General features: G+C 37.9%; 1 protein-coding gene and 1 pseudogene across 5 annotated transcripts in view; one reads left to right on the top strand and one right to left on the bottom strand.

Annotated features, from left to right (window-relative positions):
• WDR70 (WD repeat domain 70) overlaps positions 1 to 19,834 on the bottom strand; it is a 379,012-nt gene that overhangs the window by 237,487 nt on the left and 121,691 nt on the right. For all 5 annotated transcript variants that reach the window (XR_013532332.1, XM_054252289.2, XM_035291652.3 and 2 more), the window contains one exon: positions 10,012 to 10,088. Coding sequence is in view for 4 of the 5 variants with exons in the window: in XM_054252289.2 (XP_054108264.1) it covers positions 10,012 to 10,088 (77 nt within the window). In the remaining variant the exon portion in view is untranslated. The remainder of the gene's footprint in view (positions 1 to 10,011; positions 10,089 to 19,834) is intronic.
• On the top strand, positions 7,348 to 9,721 carry LOC108588378 (small ribosomal subunit protein eS1 pseudogene; annotated as a pseudogene).

Genomic DNA, 19,834 nt, shown 5'->3' on the forward strand with positions numbered 1-19,834 from the left:
CGCCTGTAATCCCAGCACTGTGGGAGGCTGAGGCGGGTGGATCACAAGATCAAGAGATCAAGACCATCCTGGTCAACATGGTGAAACCCCATCTCTACTAAAAATACAAAAAACAAAAAAAGGAAAGAAATCAAAAACATGATACAGGATATAAAAGGAAAACTCTTCAGTGACACAGATACCGTAAGTAAAAAAACTAGTGCATCTGGAAATCAAGACACACTTAAAGAAATGCAAACCGCACTGGAAAGTCTTGGCAATAGAATTGAACAAGCAGAAGAAAGAACTTCAGGCTTTTGAATTAACCCATTCTGTCAAAGAAAAGAAATAATTTTTTAAAATGAACAAAGCCTCCAAGAAGTCTGGGATTATGTTAAAAGAACAAACCTAAAAATAACTGGTGTTCCTGAGGAAGAAGAGAAATCTGAAACTTTGGAAAACATATTTGAGGGAATAGGGAGAATTTCCTGAATCTTGCTAAAGATCCAGACATCAGGCCAGGTGCAGTGGCTCATGCCTATAATCCCAGCACTTTGAAAGGCCAAGGCGGGTGAATCACAAGGTCAAGAGATGGAGACCATCCTGGTCAACAAGGTGAAACCCCATCTCTACTAAAAATACATAAATTAGCTGGGCATGGTGGCACACACCTGTAGTCCCAGCTACTCGGGAGGCTGAGGCAGGAGAATTGCTTGAATCCAGGAGGTGGAGGTTGCGGTGAGCTGAGATTGTGCTATTGCACTCCAGCCTGAGTAACAAGAGCAAAACTCCATCTCAAAAAAAAAAAAAAAAAAAAAGGATCTAGACATCAAAATATAAGAAACTCAAAGAACACCTGGAAAATTCATCACAAAAAGATCACTGCCTAGGTACACAGTTTTCAGGCTATCTAGAGTCAAGACCGTAAAAAGAATCTCAGAGTTGTGAGACAAAAGCACCAGGTAACCTATAAAGGAAAACCTGTCAGATTAAGAGCAGATTTCTCAGAAGAAACCTCACAAGCTGGGAGAGACTAGGGTCCTATTTTTAGCCTCCTTAAACAAAACAATTTTCAGCTAAGAATTTTATATCCCGTGAAACTAAGCTTCATAAATGAAGGAAAGATAGTCTTTTCCAGATAAAAAAATGATGAGAGAATTTGCCACTACCATGCCAACACTACAAGAACTGCTAAAAGGAACTCTAAATCTTGAAACAAGTCTTCAGAATATATCAAAATTGAGCTTCCTTAAAGCTTAAATCTCACAGGACCTGTGTAACAATAGCACAATGAAAAACAAACAAACAAAAAAAGGTATTCAGGCAACAAACAGAATGATGAATAGAACAGTACCTCACATCTCAATAATAACATTGAATGTAAATGACCTAAATGCTGTATCTTAAAAGATAGAGAATGGCAGAATAGATACGAATTCACCAACCAAGTTTCTGCTGTCTTCAGGAGACTCACCTAACACATAAGGACTCACAGAAATTTAAATGGGGTGAAAAAACATTCAATGAAAATGGATGCCAAAAGCAAGCAGGAGAAACTTTAAAGCAACAGCAGTTTAAAAAGACAAAGAAGGATATTACATAATGATAAAAGGACTAATCCAACAGGAAAATAACACAATTCTAAATATATATACACCTAAATATATATACACTGGACCTCCCACATTTATAAAACAATTCCACTAGGCCTAAGAAATGAGATAGACAGCAACACAATATTAGCGGGGGACTTCAATACTCCACTGATAGCACTAGCCATCAAGACAGAAAGGCAACAAACAATGGACTTAAATACCCTAAAGAAAATGGGCTTAATAGATATTTACAGAACATTCTACCCAACAACTGCAGAATATACATTCTATTCATCAGTACATGGAACATTCTTCAAGACAGACCATATGATATGCCACAAAATAAGTCTCAGTAAAGTTAAGGAAATTGAAATTATATTGAGTACTCTCTCAGACCGCAGTGGAATAAAATTGGAAATCAACGCTAAAAGGAACCTCAAAACTATGCAAATACATGAAAATTAATAACCTATCACTGAATGATCCCTGGGTCAACAATGAGATCAAGATGGAAATTCAAAAATTCTTTGAACTGAACGATAATAGTGACACAACCTACCAAAACCTCTGGGAGACAGCAAAAGCTGAGAGGACAGTTTATAGCATTAAACGCCCACATCAAAAAGTCTGAAAGAGCACAAATAGACCATCTAAGGTCACACCTCATGGAACTGGAGAAACAAGAACAATCCAAACCCAGCAGAAGAAAAGAGAATAACAAGATCAGAGCAGAACTAAATGAAACTCAAATGGAAAAAAAATACAAAAGATAAATGAAACAAAAAGCTGGTTTTTTGAAAAGATAAAATCAACAGATCATTAGCAAGATTAACCAAAAAAGAGAAAAAGAGAGAGAGAGAGAGAGAGAGAGAGGAGAAAATCCAAATAAGCTCAGTTAGAAATGTAACGGGAGATATTACTACTGACACCACAAAAATACAAAAGATTATTCAAGGCTACTATGACCACCTTTAGGCACATAAACTAGAAAACCTAGAGGAGATGGATCATTCCTGGAAATACACAACCCTCCCAGATTAAGCCAGAGAGATACAGAAATTCTGAACAGACTAATAACAAGCAGAGAGATTGAAATAGTAATAAAAAAATTGCCAACCAAAAAAAAAAGACTAGGACAGAATAATTCACAGCTAAATTCTATCAGACATTTAAAGAACTGATACCAATTATATTGATGCTGGTCCACAGGACACAGAAAGAGGGACTCTTCCCTAAATCATTCTATGAAGCCAGTATCACCCTAATACCCCAAACAGGGAAGGACATAACAAAAAAAGAAAACTACAAACCAATATCCCTGATGAACATAAATGTAAAAATCCTCAAAAAAAAAAAAAAAAACAACTAACTAATTGAATCCAAAAGCATATCAAAAAGATAATCCACCATGATTAACCGGGTTTCATACCAGGGATGGTTTAACATCTGCAAGTCAATACATGTGATACACCACATAAACAAACTAAAACAAAAATCACGTGATCTTCTGAGTAGATGCAGAAAAAGCATTTGACAAAATCCAGAATCCTTTTATGATTAAAATCCTCAGCAAAGTTGGCATAGAAGGGACATATTTAACATACTAAAAGCCATCTATGACAATCCTACAGCTAACATTATACCGAATGGGGAAAAGTTAAAAGCATTCCCAAAGCACAGAACAAAACAAGGATGCCCACTTTCCCAAATTCTATTCAACACAGTACTGGAAGTCCCAGCCAGAGCAATTAGATAAGAGAAAGAAATCAAGGGCATCCAAATTGGTAAGGAGGAAGTCAAACTGTCACTGTTTGCTGATGATACTGTGTACCTAGAAAATCCTAAAGACTCATCCAAAAAGTTCCTAGAACTGGTAAATGAATTCAGTAAAGTTTCAGGATACAAAATTAATGTACCCAAATCAGTACCTCTGCAATACACCAAAAGCAACCAAGCTCAGAATCAAATCAAGAACTCAACCCCTTGCAGAACAGCTGCAAAAAAAAAAAAAACAAACTTAGGAATTTACCCAAAAAAGGACATGAAATACCTCTACAAGGAAAATTACAAAGCACTGCTGAAAAAAAATCTTAGATGAGACAAGCAAATGGAAACACCTCCCATGCTCATGGATGGGTAGAATCAATAATGAGGAAATTACCATACTGCCAAAGCAATCTACAAATTCAATGTAATTCCCATCAATATACCAACATCATTCTTCACAGAACTATAAACAACAACCCTAAAATTCACAGGAAGCCAAAAAAGAGCCCACATAGCCAAAGCAAGACTAAGCAAAAAGAATATATCTGGAGGCATCACATTATCTGACTTCAAACTATACTATAAGACCATAGTCACCAAAACAGCGTGGTACTGGGATAAAAATAGGCACACAGACCAATGAAACAGAATATAGAATCCAGAAACAAAACCAAATACTTAACAACCAACTGACCTTTGACAAGGCAAACAAAAACATAAAGTGGGGAAAAGACACCCTATTCAACAAATGGTGCTGGGATAATTGGCAAGCCACATATAGAAGAATGAAACTGGATCCTCATCTCTCATCTCATACAAAAATCAACTCAAAATGGAAAAAATACTTAAATTTAAGACCTGAAACCATAAAAACTCTAGAAGATAACATCAAGAAAACTCTTCTGGACATCGGCTTAGGCAAAGACTTCATGACCAAGAACCCAAAAGCAAATGCAACAAAAACAAAGATAAATAGATGGGACTTAATTAAACTAAAAACCTTCTGCACAGCAAAAGAAATAGCAGAATTAACAGACAACCCATAGAGTGGGAGAAAAACCTTTACAATCTATGCATCTGACAAAGGACTAATATCTAGAATCTACAAGGAAGTCAAATACATCAGCAAGAAAAAAAATTCCCATAAAAAAGTGGACTAAGGACATGAATAGACAATCCTTAAAAGATATACAAATGGCCAAGAAGTATGTGGAAAAATGCTCAACATCACTAATTATCAGGGAAATGCAAATCAAAACCACAATGCAATACCACCTCACTCCTGCAAGAATGGCCATAATAAAAAAATATTAAAAAATAGATGTTGGCGGGGAAGTGGTAAAAATGCAATACCTTTACAATCTTCACACTGTTGGTGGGAATGCAAACTAGCACAACCACTATGGAAAACAGTGCAGAGATTACTTACAGAACTAAAAGTAGGTCTACCATTTGATCCAGCAATCCCACTGCCAGGTATCTATCCACAGGAAAAGAAGTCATTACACAAAAAAGATACTTGAATATGCGTGTTTATAGAGGCACAATTTGCAAATGCAAAAACATGAAACCAGCCCAAATTCCCATCAATCAACGAGTGGATAAAAAACATGTGAGACATATATATAGAACATGTGAGAGAGAGAGAGAGAGAGAGAGAGATAAAGAACATGTGAGATATATATATATATCTGTATATATCTAGATAAAGAACATGTGAGATATAGACACACAGACACACACCCCCATGGAATACCACTCAGTGATAAAAAGGAACAAAATAATGGCATTTGTAGCAATCTTGATGGAATTATGGCATTTGTAGCAATCTTGATGGAATTGAAGACTATTATTCTGAGTGAAATAACTAAGGAATGGAGAACCAAATATCATATGTTCTCACTCACATGTGGGAGCTAAGCAATGAGGACACAAGAATGAGACATTGGACTTTGAGGACTTGGGGGAAAAGGGTGGCAGGTGGAAAGTACCCATTGAGTACAGTGTACACTGGTCAGATGATGGGTGCACCAAAATCTTAGAAATCATCACTAAAGAACTTATTCATGTAACCAACCACCACCTGTTCCCCCAAAAACCTGCTGAAATAAAAAAAATTTTTTAATTGTTTAACTGATCACTGATGTAATCAAAAAAACAAAACAAATTTTAAAAAAAAACCTTTTAAATGTTCATTGTGTATCACTGATCTTGGAATATAACATTCAATGCTTCTCAAATTTATTTGACCACAGAATGTCTTTTGTCAAACTTCTGATTTACATATCCTAGAAATCAATTTGGGAAAAACTGCTGTAGTGTTCATAAAAGTTATTACATTATCAACTATGAGAGCCCACCATTCATACTGATCCATAAAGAGTTTTGAGAACAAGGTTTTCTTCCCAACTGCTCTATTTAACTTAAGTTTTAACCAGAATAGCCCAAGTCCTCTGTGGTCCAGTAGTGTATTTCTTAGTATCAATTATTCATTTTCTTAACACACTGCATAAAGTCTCTGCTGCTTAAGTCTCTAAGTAGTTGTGGGCATCCCTGTCTTGTTTCCTTTTTCAAATGCAAGTAGCTTCAGTACTCTACTATTTAATAGTTACTTTAAATTTTAATAAATAATTTTTATCAGATTTAGGTAATTTCTTCTGATCTCTATTTTACTTAGAACTTTTACTGGGAGAGACTACTAAATTTTATCAAATGTCCACTTTACCATATAATAAAATCTTATAATCTTCACCTTTCATTTGTTCAATAAAGAAGAATACTGAAATATCCTGACGGTAAAATATCCTTACGTCCTAGAATATAACTTACCTAGAATAAACCTTACCTAGTCATGCTATATTATTAGATTGCTGATAAAGTTCACTCCCTAATAATGAAATAAAAAATGTAACTTTAAACAGACATATCTTAACTACTGAAAAAATGTAATTATGCCACTAAAAAGACTAAGATAAGAAAAGAAATAACACTACATAATCTGATTTACCAGAAATCTTAGCCAAATATATTTATTTTAGTCACGTTCTTATTTGTATAGATTGACAAATTTCAGTTTCTTTTAGATCAAATTAATTCTTTAAATTTCTCTATGAAAGTGAAATTACGTAATCTGTCTTCTAAAGATAAATTTCAGAAAACATAAAGTATCTAAGAATATGCACAGCAACTAAGAATGTTAATAAGGCAAATTTATCAGAGAGTTAAAAGATGAAAGACAAAATAACCTAAGAACAAAAAAGATCTTTAACTGAAGTAATGGTTCACCTAAATAATACCACCTATATATTTTTTAACTTACAAGATTTTTTATTGTAATTTTCTCTGTAATCAAACAGTACATTCTTATGAAGTACTTTTAACACTAAAATGAATCGCACAGGATAACAATACAGGGAAAAGCTGCTAAAATATGCCCTATAATATTCTTCAGTCACGGCTGAGCAGATATAAATGCAAAAGAATCTTAGCCATTTAATCACTGGCAAGGCTTGGAGAAAAGGGTACCCTCATACATTGCTGGTGGGATGTAACTTAGTACAACCATTATGAAGAACAATTTAGAGGTTCCTCAAAAACCTAAAAATAGAGCCACCATATGATCCAACGATCCCACTGCTGGGTATATATCCAAAACAAAGGAAATCAGTACATCAGAAAGATAGCTGTGCTCCCATGTTTGTTGCAGCACTGTTTGCAACAGCCAAAATCTGGAAGCAAGCTAAGCGTCCATCACCAGATGAATGGATAAAGAAAATGTGGCACATACATACAATGAAGTACTATTCAACCATGAAAAAAGAATGAGATCCAGTAATTTACAACATTAGTGGAACTGGAGATCATTACATTAAATGAAGTAAGCCAGGTATGCAGACAAACATTGCATGTTCTCACTTATTTGTGAGATCCCAAAATCAAAACAATGGAACTCATGAACATAAAGAGGAGAAGGATCGTTACCAGACACTGGAGAGGGTAGTGGGGGATGGGAATGAGGTAAGGATGATTAATGGTTTAAAAAACAAAAAAACAGAAAGAATGAATAAGGCCTAATAATTGATAGCACAACAGGGTGACTATAGTCAATAATATAATAATACATTTTAAAATAACTAAAAGAGGCCGGGTAGCAGTGGCTCGTGTCTGTAATCTCAGCACTTTAGAAGGCCAAGGCATGCGGATCACCTAAGGTCAGGAGTTCATGACCAGCCTGGCCAACATAGTGAAACCTGTCTCTATTGAAAATATAAAATTCAGCTGGGCATGGTGGCAAGTGTCTGTAATCCCAGCTACATGGGGGGCTGAGGCAAGAGAATCACTTGAACCCGGGAGGCAGAGGTTGCACTGAGTCGAGATCATGACACTGCACTCCAGCCTGGGTGACAAGAGTGAAACTCTGTCTCAAAAAAATATAAAATAACTAAAAGAGTTTAATTGGATCGTTCGTAATACAAAGGATAAATGCTTGAGGAGATGGATAATCATTTTACATGATGTGATTATTATGCATTACATGGCTATATCAAAATATCTCACATACCCTATAAATACATATACCTTCTGTGTACTCCAAAGTTAAAATAAAATTTTAGGGCCGGGCATGGTGGCTCACACCTATAATCCCAGAACTCTGGGAGGCCAAGGTGGGTGGATTACCTGAGGTCAGGAGTTCGGAGACCAGCCTGACCAGTTTGGTGAAACCCCATGTCTACGAAAAATACCAAAGTAGCTTGGTGTGGTGGTGCATGCCTGTAATCCTAGCCACTTGAGAGGCTGAGGCAGGAAAATCACTTGAACCTGGGAGGCAGAGGTGGCAGTGAGCCGAAATCACACCATTGCACTCCAGCCTGCACAACAAGAATGAAATTCCATCTCAAAGAAAAAGATAAAATGTAATCAATTTCCTCAGTTATAACTTTCAAAATCAATCTTAGCAATAAGCTTGTGTTAGCTATTAGACTCAGATGAAAATAAGTCTTTACCATAAAAAGTAACAATTAGTCACAACTGCAATGCCCTTTGAGTCCACTTAACAGCATCAATCTAACCCAACCTTAACAAAGTCTACAGGAATTTATAACACTCTTGTTTTCATAGTGTCCATTTTTGTTAAACCAAATCCTACAATATCACATAAAATCAAAGAAAATAAGAATATATAGGCCGGGCATGGTAGTTCACGCCTGTAATCTCAGCACTTTAGGAGGCCGAAGCAGGTGGATCATTTGAGGTAAGGAGTTTGAGACCAGCCTGACCAACATGGTCAAATCTTGTCTCTACTGAAATATAAAAATTAGCTGAGTGTGGTGGTGGGCACTTGTAATCTCAGATACTCGGGAGACTGAGGAAGGAGAATCACTTGAACCCAGGAGGCGGAGGTTGTAGTGAGCCAAGATTGCGCCACTGCACTCCAGTCTAGGCAACAGAGTGACACTCCCTCTCAAAAAACAAAAAACAAAATATATATATATATAAAAAATAAGAATTCCACTTCCACTTCCGCCCTTTCCACCCTTTTGGCTCTCTGAGCAGCACCACGGCGGCTGGCAAGAACAAGCGCCTTACAAAAGGCAGCAAAAAGGGAGCCAAGAAGAAAGTGGTTGATCCATTTTCTAAGAAAGATTGGTATGATGTGAAAGAACCCGCTATGTTCAATATAAGAAATATTGGAAAGACGCTAGTCACCAGGACCCAAGGAACCAAAATTGCATCTGATGGCCTCAAGGGTCGAATGTTTGAAGTTAGTCTTGCTGATTTGCAGAATAATGAAGTTGCATTTAGGAAATTCAAGCTGATTACTGAAGATGTTCAGGGCAAAAACTGCCTGACTAACTTCCATGGCATGGACCTCACCCGTGACAAAATGTGTTCCATGGTCAAAAAATGGCAGACAATGATTGAAGCTCATGTTGGATGTCAAGACTACCGATGTTTACTTGCTTCATCTATTCTGTGTTGGTTTTACTAAAAAATGCAACAATCAGATACGGAAGACCTCTTATGCTCAGCACCAACAGGTCCGCCAAATCCAGAAGATGATGATGGAAATCATGACCCAAGAGGTGCAGACAAATGACTTGAAAGAAGTGGTCAATAAATTGATTCCAGACAGCATTGGGAAAGACATAGAAAAGGCTTGCCTATCTATTTATCCTCTCCATGATGTCTTCGTTAGAAAAGTAAAAATGCTGAAGAAGCCCAGGTTTGAATTGGGAAAACTCATGGAGCTTCATGGTGAAGGCAGTAGTTCTGGAAAAGCCACTGGGGATGAGATAGGTCCCAAAGTTGAACGAGCTAATGGATATGAACCACCAGTCCAAGAATCTGTTTAAAGTTCAGACTTATAATAGTGGCAAATAAAATGTCTTATTTGTGGCTGGGTGTGGTGGCTCACGCCTGTAATCCTAACACTTTGGGAGACCGAGGTGGGTGGATCACCTGAGGTCAGGAGTTCAGAACCAGCCTGGTTATCATGGTGAAAACCCATCTTTATTTTTAAAAATAAAATAATAAAATAAAAAGTCTTTTAAAAGAAAAAGAATTCCTAATATTCCATTTACTACTTTACTGCCAAAATTGTAACAATACAAATGTTAAATAAAATACCTAAAGATATGAATGTATTAGATGAATTATCAACAATACTCACGCATCATTTGAGCAAGTCATAAATTCTCCCTTTATTTTGGGATGCCATGAGCCAGTATGAAGCATTGCTGTGTGACCCTTAAAAATAAGGACAAAGAAAAAAGAGATGTTTTAAAAACATAAAAAATAAACTGACTAGAAACCGACATCATTTTTAAATGTAAAATTTTTTAGTCCCCCCAAAAGTGCACCATTTTAATTATAAACCTATATTATTTTATCCCAATTTTTTCTCATAACACGCTTTGTTTTTCACTTTGTTTAACTCTTTGTATACCACCCCATGCCCACTTCAGGAATTAGCTCGGTGCTTACATGTAACAGGTACTTAATAAGGTGGGAAACAGAGAGGAAAGTGACATCCTTTCTTTAGGAAAAAAGAAAGAAAGAAAGAAAAGGTAAAGCCATAATAAGAAAGACAGGTCCTTCTTCAAAGATTATGACTCCTTTCTTCAATGAAAGACAATCAAGAATAGAAAGCAATAACAAATAAGCAAAGTGAGGGCAAGAGATTGGGAGGGAAATCCCTATTTCCTAAAAATGTGTCAACAACCTTGATTCTACAATGCCTCTGTAAAAATAAGTATGTGAGTAAAGGAAGAATATATTTTAAATGACTGAGGAAAATTAGCTCCACTAAGTACAGAGAATATAAAAACACTTTAATTAATACCAGATGGTGGTATATGTAATCTGGCATATACGCCAAATCAACTGCAGAGTACCTAGAAAACAAACTCACACACATACACAAATGCATAATTCCCTCTTAGGCAGCAAAGTCAGTTAGAGTAGTCTCATACAGCAAGTCAGATTTAGGTGGTACAGAAAAGAGACTGGTCCTTTTTAGCATTACAACTGCAGTGACTCTTACTCTGACACAGTTCAAAATAAAGCTATGATTAAAGAAGTAAAATGTACATATTTAAGTGACTTACAAAAAAAAAAAATAACAGTAACTCTCTGGAAAGACACATGGGCCTAGAGATCATCTTCAGCCAAAGTTGTCTACAATGCCTCAAATAGTATCTGGCCAAGGCCTGACATTCTGTTCAATTTACAGAATACAAATGAGGAGAGATGGAGACTCTTAGCCCTGCAGGAGACATGAATTGAACCAATGCCTGGAGGGACTAGATGGCAAGTCCAGGACAGTGGGTTAGTTGAGAGAGAAAATGGAGGAGGGAAAAGGAAGGAAGGGGTAAAGTGAAAATAAAGCAGTGGGACAAAATGTTAGTAACTGGTAAATGTGAAAAAGAAGTATAAAGAAGCTATACACTCCTTTTAACTTACATCTTTTCTGTAAGTTTAAAATTATACCAAAATAAATACTTTTATTAGGTTTTTTGTTGTTCATTTATTTACAGATGAGGGTCTCACTCTGTTGCTGAGGCTCAACTGCAGTGGGGTAACCACCACAGCTCACTGCAGCCCCAACCTCCTGAACTCAAGAGATCCTCCCACGTCAGCCTCCCAAGCAGCTGGAACTACAAGGTAATCACCACTACACCCAATTAATTTTTTATTGGTTGTAGAGATGTGGTCCCTGCTATGTTGCACAGGGCTGGAAACTAAATACTTTTTTTTAAATATTCTGGATGCTCAGTGAAGGAAAGCCAGAAAGAAAAGGGAGGGGAGAAGAGGAGGGGAGAAGAGGGGAGGGGAGGGGAAGGGAGGGGAGGGGAGGGGAGGGGAGGGGAGGGGAGGGGAGGGGAGGGGAGGGGAGAAGACATCTATCGGGCTGCTCAGTGAGAAAAGCCTGCTTAAAAATATAAGAAGAAGAATCTGCAGGTTCAGCTGGGAAGATTAATTTGAGTCATGTAAAGATCAACAGTGGCTTTGACTAGGAAGCAGCACTAAGTGTTGACAAGTGAGTACACATTTTTCACAAGTGCACACAGAAAAATCACTAAAATCATATTCTAAATTACAAAAGACACTTCATCAGATATTTTAAAAATTGAAATTATTCGAAGTATGTTTCCAAGGGCTGGATGTAGTGGCTCATGCCTATAATCCCAGCACTTTGGGGGGCTGCAATGGGAGGACCACTTGAGGCCAGAAACTGTTTTGGTTGTTTTTTAACTTTTTTTAAAAGTATGTTTCTAGATCACGAGAGAATTGAATTAGAAGCCAGTAAGAGAGAAGTCTGAAATATTTGTATATTTAAACACCACACTAATAACCCATGGGTCAAAAAGGTAATCCCAAGGGAACTGAATAAAAATGAAAATATAACATATCAAAGTTTTGGGACACAGTTAAAGAAATGCTTAGAGCATTTCTATTAGAAAAGAAGAAAAGTCTCAAATCAATAATTTAAGCATCCATCTTAAAATATTAGAAAAAGAAGGCAAGTAGAAGGAAAGAAATAAAGTTGACAAATGTCTAGCCAGAACAAGAGAAAGAGAGAGAAGAGACACAAATTACCAACGAATTCAGGGAAAATTAGGAGATACATCACTACTGACCCCAAAGGAGTATTACTATTATAGTAATTTTATGCAAATAAATTTGGTAACTTAGAGAAAGGAAGAACTCGAATAGTCCTATATGCACTAAATATACTGAATTCACAGTTAAAAGCTTTCAAAAACAGAAAAGAAAACCCCAGCCCAGTTGGTTCTACTGGCAAACTCTACCAAACATTTAAGGAAGACATAACATCACGTTTTCATAACAGTTTCCCCAAAACAAAAAAGGATGGTACACTTCCAGATTCATTTTACTAGCATTACCCTGATACCAAAATCAAGCCCAATATAACCGGGAGCCAGGTGATCAGTCTCGGCATGTCCCACCACCAAAAAAAAAAAAAAACAGCAACTGGAAACACTCTGGGTTGAGAGTTTCACGGCAAGCACAACTGAACCCGGGATGTTCCAGCTCTATGTGGGAGGGGCATCCGGGAAGGTCCAGCTCTGTGGGGGAGGGGCGTCCACCATTACCAAGGCACTCCACCCCTACGGAGGTAGTCTGCCATTGCTGAGGCAGCCTGCCATTGCCAAGGCAACCGCCATTACAAAGAGAGTCCACCATTACAGAGGTGGGACACCATTGCTTAGGCAGTTCTAACGACACCCATATAAACAGGACTGCAGGGAAGCTCACATGGCAGCAGGGCAGAGCCCACAGTAGCTCAGCAAAGCCTCCACAGGCAAACAGTGACTAGGCTGCCTCATTGCCAGGCAGGGCAGCCCTGAAAAAAAAGGCAGCAGCACAACGAAAACTCATAAATAAAGCCCTAACTCCCCGGGACAGAACACCCGGGAAAAAAAAAGGGGGGTTATGAGATCTGCTGTAGCAGACTTAAACGTACCTACCCAGCAGCTCTGAATGAACAACAGATCTCACAGCTCAGCACTTCAGCTCCTATAAAGGACAGACTGTCTCCTCAAGCAGCTCCCTGACCCCCATATATCCAAAGAGTCACCTCACAAAGGACTGATCAGACTGACATTTGGCGGGCATCATTCTGGGACAAAGATAGCAGAAGAAGAAACTGGTAGCAACCCTTACTGTTCTGCAGCTGCTGCAGATGATCCCCAAGCAAGCAGGGCCTGGAGTGGACCTCAGCAGTCCTAAAGCAGAGGGGCCAGATTGTTAGAAGGGAAAAAGAAATAATTCATCATCAACAATCTGGACGTCCACTCAGAGACACAATCTGCAAATCAGCAACTAGAAAGACGACAGGTGAATAAATCCACAAAGATGGGAAGAAACCAGCCCAAATAGAATGAAAACACCCAAAGCCAGAACACCTCTCCTCCTACAAGGAATCACAACTCCTCACCAGCAAGGGAACAAGGCTGGATGGAGAATGAGTGTGATGAAATGACAGAATCAAGACTTAAGAAGGTGGGTAATGAGAAACTTCTGTTTGCTAAAAGAACATGTTCTAACTCAATGCAAAGAAACTAAGAACCTTAAAAAAAGATTTGACGAATGCTAACGAGAATGGACAACTTAGAGAGGAATACAAGTGAATTGATGGAGCTGAAAAACACAACACAAGAACTTCGCGAAGCATGCACAAGTTTCAAGAGCTGAATTGACCAGACAGAAGAAAGGATATAAGAGGTCGAAGATCAACTTAATGAAATAAAACAGGAAGGCAAGATTAGAGAAAAAAAGGTAAAAATGAATGAACAAAGTCTCCAAGAAATATGGGTCTATGTGAAAAGACCTAATCTACGTTTGATAGGTGTACCAGAATGTGAAGAAGATAATGAATCCAAGCTGGAAAATATTCTTCAAGATATTATCCAGGAAAACTTCCCCAACCAAGCAAGGCAGGCCAATATTCAAGTCCAGGAAATACTGAGAACACCACAAAGATATTCCGCAAGAAGAGCAATCCCAAGGCATATAATCGTCAGATTCACCAGGGTTGAAATGAAGGAGAAAATGCTAAGGGCAGCCAGAGAGAAAGGTTGGGTCACCCACAAAGGAAGCCCATCAGACTCACAGCAGATCTCTCAGCAGAAACTCTACAAGCCAGAAGAGAGTAGGGGCCAATATTCAACATCCTTAAAGAAAAGAACTTTCAACCCAGAATTTCATATCCAGCCAAACAAAGCTTCATAAGTGAAGGAAAAATAAAACCCTTTGTGAACAAGCAAGTACTCAGAGGTTTTGTCACCACCAGGCCTGCTTTACAAGAGTTCCTGAAAAAGGCACTACACATAGAAAGGAACAATCAGTACCAGCCACTCCTATAACATACCAAATGGTAAAGAGCATCAACAAAATGAAGAATCTGCATCAACTAATGGGCAAAATAACCAGCTAGCATCAAAACGGCAGGATCAAACTCATGCATAACAATATTAACCCTGAATGTAAATGGGCTAAATGCACCAATCAAAAGACACCGACTGGCAAATTGGATAAAAAGCCAAAACCCATCGGTGTGCTCATGCATAACAATATTAACCCTGAATGTAAATGGGCTAAATGCACCAATCAAAAGACACCGACTGGCAAATTGGATAAAAAGCCAAAACCCATCGGTGTGCTGTATCCAGGAAACCCATCTCACATGCAAGCATATACAAAGGCTCAAAATAAAGGGATGGCGGAAGATTTACCAAGCAAATGGAGAGCAAAAAAAAGCAGCAGTTGCAATTCTCATCTCTGATAAAATAGACTTTAAAGCAACAAATATCAAAAGACACAAAGAAGGACATCACATAATGGTGAAAGGATTGATGCAACAAGAAGAACTAATGATCCTAAATATATACGCACCCAATACACAAGCAGTCAGATACATAAGGCAAGTTCTGAATGACTTACAAAGAGACTTAAACTCCCACACAATAATAGTGAAAAACTTTTAACACCCCATTGTCAATATTAGACAGATCAACCAGAAAGAAAATTAACAAGGATATTCAGGACTTGAACTCAGATCTGGAACAAGCAAACCTGATAGAACTTTACAGAACTCTCCACCCCAAATCCACAGAATATACATTCTTCTCAGCACTACATCACACCTACTCTAAAATTGACCTCATAATTGAAAGTAAATCACTCCTCAGCAAATGCAAAAGAATGGAAATCAGAACAAACAGTCTCTCAGACCACAGTGCAATCAAGTTAGAACTCAGAATTTAGAAACTAACTCAGAACCGCACAGCTGCATGGAAACTGAACAACTGGCTCTTGAATGTTGACTGGATAAATAATGAAATGAAGGCAGAAGTAAAGAAGTTCTTCCAAACCAATGAGAACAAAGATACAACATACCAGAATCTCTGGGACACATTTCAAGCAGTCTCTAGAGGAAAATATATAGCAATAAGTGCCCACATGAGAAGAAAGGAGAGATCCAAAATTGACACCCTGTCGTTAAAATGGAAAGAACTAAAGGAGCAAGATCAAAAAAACTCAAAACCTAGCAGAAGACAAGAAATAACTAAGATCAGAGCAGAACTGAGGAGATAGATGGAGACACAAAAAACCATCCAAAAAAATCAATAAATCTTTGGAAAAGATCAACAAAATAGACCAGTAGCGAGATCAATAAAGAAGAGAAAATAACCAAATAGATGCAAAAAAAAAAAAAAAAAAGATAAAAGGGATATCACCACAGATTACACAGAAATTCAAACCATCATCAGAGATTATTACAAACAACTCTATGCACATAAACTAGTAAATCTGGAAGAAACTGATAAATTCCTGGACACCTGCCTGCTCCCAAGCCTAAACCAGGAAGAAGTCAAAACCGTGAATAGACCAATAACAAGATCTGACGTTGAGGAAGCAACTAAGAGCCTACCACCCAAAAAAAGCCCAGATCCAGATGGGTTCACAGCCAAATTCTACCAGACACACAAAGAGGAACTGTTACCATTCCTTCTGAAACTATTCCAAATAATCCAAAAAGAGGGAATCCTTCCCAAATCATTTTATGACACCAACATCATCCTGACACCAAAACCCGGCAGAGACTCAACAAGAAAAGAAAACTTCAGGCCAATATCCATGATGAACATAGACACAAAAATCTTCAATAAAATACTGGTAAGTCGATTGCAACAGCACATCAAAAAGCTTATCCACAATGATCAAGTAGGATTCATCCCAGGGATGCAAGGCTGGTTCAACATACGCAAGTATATAAATGTAATTCACCACACAAACAGACCAAAGACAAAACCACATGATTATCTCAATTAATGCAGAGAAGGCCTTTGACAAAATTCAACAGCCCTTTATGCTAAAAACCCTCAATAAACTAGGTATTGATGGAACGTATCTCAAAATAATAAAAGCTATTTACGACAAACCAACAGCCAATATCATACTGAATGGGCAAAAACTGGAAGCATTCCCTTTGAAATCTGGCACTAGACAACGATGCCCTCTCTCACCACTCCTATTCAATATAGTACTGGAAGTTCTAGCCAGAGCAATCAGGCAAGAAAAAGAAATAAAGGGTATTCAAATAGGAAAGGAGGAAGTCAAATTGTCTCTATTTGCAGATGACATGATTGTATATCTAGAAGACACCATCATCTCAGCCCAAAATCTCCTGAAACTGATAAGCAACTTCAGCAAAGTCTCAGGGTATAAAATCAATGTGCAAAAATCACAAGCATTCCTATACACCAGTAACAGACTTAAAGAGAGTCAAATCAAGAACAAATTGCCATTCACAATTGCTACAAAGAGAATAAAATACCTAGAAATACAACTAACAAGGAACGTAAAGGACCTCTTCAAGGTGAGGTCAAACCACTGCTCAACAAAATAAGAGAGGACACAAACAGATGGAGAAACATCCCATGTTCATGGTTAGTAAGAATCAATATTGTGAAAATGGCCATACTGCCCAAAGTAATTTACAGAACCAATGCTATCCCCATCAAGCTACCAATAACCTTCATCACAGAACTGGAAAAAACCACCTTGAACTTCACATGGAACCAAAAGAGAGCCGGCATAGCCAAGTAAATTCTAGGCAAAAAGAACACAGCAGGAGGCATCACACTACCAGACTTCAATCTATACTACAAGGCTACAGTACTCAACACAGCATGGTTATGGTACCAGAACAGAGATATAAACCAATGGAACAGAACAGAGGCCTGAGAGGCAACACAACATATCTACAACCATACAATCTTTGATAAACCCGACAAAAACAAGCAATGGGGAAAGGATTCCCTGTTTAATAAATGGTGTTGGGAAAACTGGCTAGCTACGTGCAGAAAGCAGAAACCGAACCCCTTCCTGACACCTTACACTAAAATTAACTTCAGATGGATTAAAGACTTAAACATAAGACCTGGCACCATAAAAACCCTAGAAGAAAATCTAGGCAAAACCATTCAGGACATAGGAGTAGGCAAGGACTTCATGACCAAAACACCAAAAGCATTGGCAACAAAAGCCAAAATAGACAAATGGGACCTAATCAAACTCCACAGCTTCTGCACGGCAAAAGAACCAGTCATTAGAGTGAATCGGCAACCAACAGAATGGGAAAAAATTTTTGCAGTTTACCCATCTGACAAAGGGCTGATATCCAGAATTTACAAAGAACTAAAACAGATTTACAAGAAAAAAACGAACAAGCCCATTCAAAAGTGGGCGAAGGATATGAACAGACACTTTACAAAAGAAGACATACATGAGGCCAACAAACATATGGAAAATTGCTCATCATCACTGGTCATTAGAGAAATGCAAATCTGAACTACATTGAAATACCATCTCAGGCCAGTTAGAATGGTGATCATTATAACTCTGGAGACAACAGATGCTGGAGAGGATGTGGAGAAATAGGAACACTTTTACACTGCTGGTGGGAGTGTAAATTAGTTCAACCATTATGGAAGACAGTGTGGCGATTCCTCAAGTACCTAGAAACAGAAATTCCATTTGACCCAGCAATCCCATTACTGGGTTTATTTCCAAAGGATTATAAATTGTTCTACTATAAGGACACATGCACATGAATGTTCATTGCAGCACTGTTTACAATAGCAAAGACCTGGAACCAACCCAAATGCCCATCGATGATAAACTAGAAAAGGAAAATGTGGCACATATACAACATGGAATATTATGCAGCCATCAAAAACAATGAATTTGTGTCCTTTGTAGGGACATGGATGAACCTGGAGACCATCACTCTCAGCAAACTGATACAAGAACAGAAAATGAAGTACTGCATGTTCTCACTCATAGGCAGGTGTTGAACAATGAGAACACATGGACACAGGGAGGGGAACACTACAAACTGGGGTCTGTTGGGGGTTTAGGGGAGGGACAGCAGGGTGTGGCGAGTTGGGGAGAGATGGCATGAGGAGAAATGCCAGATATAGGTGCGGGGGAAAGGCAGCTGCCACGTGTGTACCTATGCAACTATCTTGCATGTTCTTAACAGGTACCCCCAAACCTAAAATACAATGAAAAAATTACTCAAAAAATAAAAATAGAAAATAATAATAATCCCATCAAAAAGTGGACAAATGACCTGAAGACACTTCTCAAAAGAAGATATAGAAATGGCCAAGAAATATATGATAAAATGCTCAACATCACTAATCATTGGCAGAATGTACATTAAAACCAAAATGGGATACCACCTTAGCCCAGCCAGAATGGCTATTATTAAAAAGTGAAAAAACAATAAATGGTGCCGTTCATGTGGTGAAAAGGCAACACTTATAAACTGCTGGTAGGAATGTAAACTAGTACAACCTCTGTGGAAAACAGTATGGAGATTTCTCGAAGAAGTAAATCTACCATTGGATCCAATAATCCCACTACTGGGTATCTACCCAAAGGAAAAGAAGTCATTATATCAAAAAGACACCTGCACACTTATGTTTATTGCAGCACAGTTCACAATTGCAAAGATACATAACTAACCTAAGTGCCCATCAACCGATGAGTAAATAAAGAATATGTGGTATGTATACAAAATAAAAAAATACCCAGCCATAAAGAAGAACAAAATAATGTCTTTTGCACCAACTTGGATGGAGCTGGAGACCATTATTCTAAGTGAGGTAACTCAGGAATGGAATACTGAATACTGTATATTCTCGCTTATAAGTGGGGGCTAAACTATGGGTACACAAAGGTATATACAGTGGTATAATGGACACTGGAAACTCAGAAGGGCCTTGGGAGGGAAATGAGGGATAAAAAAACTACATATTGAATGCAACGTACACTACTCAGGCGATAAGTGCACTAAAATCTCACACTTCACCGTTGTGCAATTCATTCATGTAACTAAAAACCACTTGTACCCCAAAAGCTATTGAAATTTTAAAAATATTTTTTAAAAACACAAT

The sequence above is a fragment of the Callithrix jacchus genome, chromosome 2 (assembly GCF_049354715.1).
Source record: "Callithrix jacchus isolate 240 chromosome 2, calJac240_pri, whole genome shotgun sequence".
NCBI lineage: Eukaryota > Metazoa > Chordata > Mammalia > Primates > Cebidae > Callithrix > Callithrix jacchus.